Source organism: Buceros rhinoceros, unplaced genomic scaffold (genome assembly GCF_000710305.1).
Source record: "Buceros rhinoceros silvestris isolate BGI_N320 unplaced genomic scaffold, ASM71030v1 scaffold17356, whole genome shotgun sequence".
Lineage (NCBI taxonomy): Eukaryota > Metazoa > Chordata > Aves > Bucerotiformes > Bucerotidae > Buceros > Buceros rhinoceros.
In genome coordinates this window covers 13,402-16,949 of record NW_010419494.1, presented here as the reverse complement: position 1 = coordinate 16,949, position 3,548 = coordinate 13,402, and the positions used below count along the sequence as shown (strand labels likewise).

General features: G+C 54.6%; 1 protein-coding gene across 1 annotated transcript in view; it reads left to right on the top strand.

Annotated features, from left to right (window-relative positions):
- Window positions 1-2,815, top strand: part of RBL2 (retinoblastoma-like 2) — a 20,167-nt gene extending 17,352 nt beyond the window's left edge. Inside the window, exons 19-21 of the mRNA XM_010138954.1 lie at window positions 1,059-1,261; window positions 1,712-1,876; window positions 2,645-2,815. Of these exons, the coding sequence (XP_010137256.1) occupies window positions 1,059-1,261; window positions 1,712-1,876; window positions 2,645-2,815 (539 nt within the window). The remainder of the gene's footprint in view (window positions 1-1,058; window positions 1,262-1,711; window positions 1,877-2,644) is intronic.
- Window positions 2,816-3,548: the final 733 nt, after the last annotated feature.

Here is a 3,548-nt window from a genome sequence, read left to right as displayed (position 1 = left end):
CGGAGTAAAGAGAGGAACAGAGACAGGAGTGAGTGCCTCCAGCCACCTGGGTGTAGCGCCATTCCAAACCAGAGCCTGTAACGGAGGAGCTCGATGGGGTCGCCCCACCCCAAAGCCCTTCGTGGTAACTGGGACACAGCTGGGAATATGAGTAACGCTGACAGGTTCTTACAGCTGAAGCTTAATGTTACACCCCCTGGGACAGTTTGCAGTCAATCTCCACATGCACGCACTTTAAAGCGTGTCCCACCGTGGCTGGCTTGAGCACTTCGAGTTCCGTTTGGGCACCGAAGGACCTGTCTGTGTAGAAGGAAAGGGAAAAGGGAAGGAAGGGAGTGCTCACCACGCTCACAGCACGGCACCGCAGCACCGTGGTGGAGCTGCAGCAGCTGCTTTAGCGGCACCTGCCTGTCTCCAGAGACAGGAACAAGCCAGCCACCCACTGACTCTATTTGAGGGTAGCTGACATCCCCGAAAAGCCTTTTCTTGATACGTGAACTGACACGTTTTCCTTCAATCGACGTCCTTAAACAGGAAAGCAAACAAGCGACGCTGTATACACCTACCCGCCCCCCCCAAGATATTTAATAGATGATGGTACAAACTGTAGGTATTAATGTTTCCTGTCACAGAAGGTGACAGGAAGGGGAGGAAAACATTACAGATATTTTGCAACTTCCCCCGTTAAACCAGCAGGAAGCATTACCAAGCCAAATATTCCTACTGCTAGCTGAAAAAGACTACCCTTCCTGACCTGGGATTGCGCCAGATGGCAACGGGAAGAGCTGCTGTTAAAAGCAGAGCCCAAACACTCCAAGTACAGCCCAACAGCACGACCAGAGGTGTCTGCTGGTCTCTAACAACGCACTACTCTCTGTAAGGGGGCAAAATCAGCATCGCTGACAGTGACACAGTGACACAGGGCTGGTCACGGTATGGCCATACACCAGTATGGCCATACACCAGTCTGGCCCGTGGCAGTTGTGTGCAGCTGAGGCTCTGGGGTGCCAGCGACTGAGCTGGGCTCTGCAAAGCTGAGCCCGCTCTCTCCCTTGCAGCCAGCAGAGACTCCAGCCCTGTGATGCGATCCAGCAGCACCCTGCCTGTACCGCACCCCAACAGCGCACCGCCCACACCCACCCGCCTCACCGGCCCCAACAGTGACACGGAGGAGGAGGAGCGAGGGGACCTCATACAGTTCTACAACAACATCTACATCGAGCAGATTAAAGAGTTTGCCCTGAAGTACACTTCCAACGCAGTAAGTTACCGCCTCTGCTGTTCGTTAGGAAGCAGATCTTTTTCACGGCACATGCTGTGAGTGCTTAGTGACCTCACCATGAGCAAACTCGAGGGATTCAATTTTCATGGCGATAACTTCCCCTCAAGGACATACTCCGCTGCTGAAGTACTGAGCACCTCTGTGCTGTTTCCTCCTGTCTGAACTGCGCATCCCTGAGCAATGGCACCCGCCGGCCTCAGACTGGGCTAGACCAGTGAATTTTAAAACCCACCCATCTGGCCTCATAACATGACAAAACTTGCCTCTGTTCTAAACGGGTGGGAAAACCAAACTGTGTTTAAGGTGACCAGCTCTCCCTGCAGGAAGGTTTTTAACAAGACCAGCTCCTGGGGGTTGCACCAGAGCACCTTTAAAGGTCCCTCCCGACCCAGCCCACTCTGTGATTCCATTTTCTCTGTCTCTGCGCAGACCGATTCTCCTCCGCTCTCGCCCTACCCGTTTGTGAGGATCGGCTCCCCTCGCAGAATACAGCTCTCGCAGAATCACCCCGTGTACATCTCGCCACACAAAAACGAGTTGGCGCTCTCTCCTCGAGAGAAAATATTCTATTATTTCAGCAGCAGCCCATCAAAGGTGAGACTAACGAGTTTGTGTTGGCTGTGATAAATCCTTAACTCTGCCTTTTCTTCTCAGTAGTGGAATTAGGGAAGATTGTGCACCTCACTTCCTGTTTCCCCTGTCTCACGTGACCTCTCTCACCTAACACTCTCCAAAGCACCAGCTCAGGGATGTCTAAGAGCTGCAAGGCAATTCGGTGTCCCAGCTGCGTGTGTACTGGTACAAGTAACTCTTTGTACTGACACACGTGAACAACTCAGGAGGTGCATCGAGACCTTTTGCTTCCAGGTACCACTGGGAACAGGGCAGGGAGACTGCTCAAAGAGAACGTGAAGTACAATCACACACTCCTCTCTGCCTCATGGGCAAAACCCCTTCCAGAAGGGTGTTAACATGAGAGGACTTAACAGGAGAGAGAGTGACAGGCTGATTCCCATCCTGCCTGCTGTCCAGGGGCAAAGCACAACTCTTACCTGAGAAGCACCTTCACTGTAGACAGGACCTGGTGTGGGTGGTGTCAGGGAACAGCCCTCCCCACCGGTGGGAGGCCTCCCAGCTCCAGGGGCGCTGACACCAGCTTGCTCTGGTGCACTCTAGTAATGGAGAGAGCAGAGAGCGATGAGCAAGGTGGGTCTGTCACTGGAAGCACCTTGGCCCCTTCAGACCTCCAGCAATAAGGCCCATGCAACTCCCACCGTAATGCCCTTAACACGCGTTCACCCGATGTTTGGGTAGTCACATAACGAGAGGTAATTCTGCCGTTTGTCCTCCTTCTCTCTCCAGAGGCTAATGGAAATTAACAGCATGGTCAGAACCGGAGAAACGCCGACAAAGAAGAGAGGCATTCTCCTGGAAGATGGTACTGAGGCACCAGCTAAGCGGATCTGTCAGGAGAATCACACTGCTCTGTTAAGACGGCTACAAGACGTAGCCAATGACAGAGGCTCTCACTGAGTCCGGGGCTCAGCGCAGGTGTTCCCAGGCTGCTCTGCCCCTCACAGAGACTCACCCAGCCCTTGCCAGTGTCTTCAGCCAGGCACTCTCCTCCTCCACCTCACTGCCCTGGTTGTGACCCGTCTCCACCAGACCACACCGAGTCTTTGTACCTGCCAGGCAGGGACAGGAAGACACGCTTTCAGACCCTGTGACCACCCCTCACCCGTGGTTAAGCTCGTTGTAAGACAGGCGAGCCGCCTCCAGGCCTTGGCGAGCAGCTGGAGAGCTTTTTGGTGCTCGCAGCACACCCCCCTCAGAGAGCTTTCCACCTTGCCACAGGAATTTGAGCCCCTTTGCTCTCGCCAGTGCACATGTACAGGGTTATCACTGCCTTCCCCATCTGCAGCCTTGAGAGCGGCACGCCCCGGAGCTCTGTCCCAGGGTACCCAGCCAACCACGTGTTGTTCCACAGCAACGACCTCCGCAGAAACCACGACTCACAAGTAACGTGCCAGCCAAGCCCGGGTCTGCTGGGGAAGGGGAGGTGGGACTAAGCTCTTCAGGCCTCGAAGGGAGCTGTCTGAAGGGCCTCTCTCCATCAGGAGGAGGGCTCGTGTGCCCCTGAAAGCCACCGCCCTGTTTCGCTTTGCCGCTGGGGCACCCTGTTGTGTAGAGGTAGGTCGTTCTGTTCCTGCGTTGTTTTTAGCTGTGCAATGTTTTGAAGTGAACTCGCGTTCGAAAGGTGGCACTT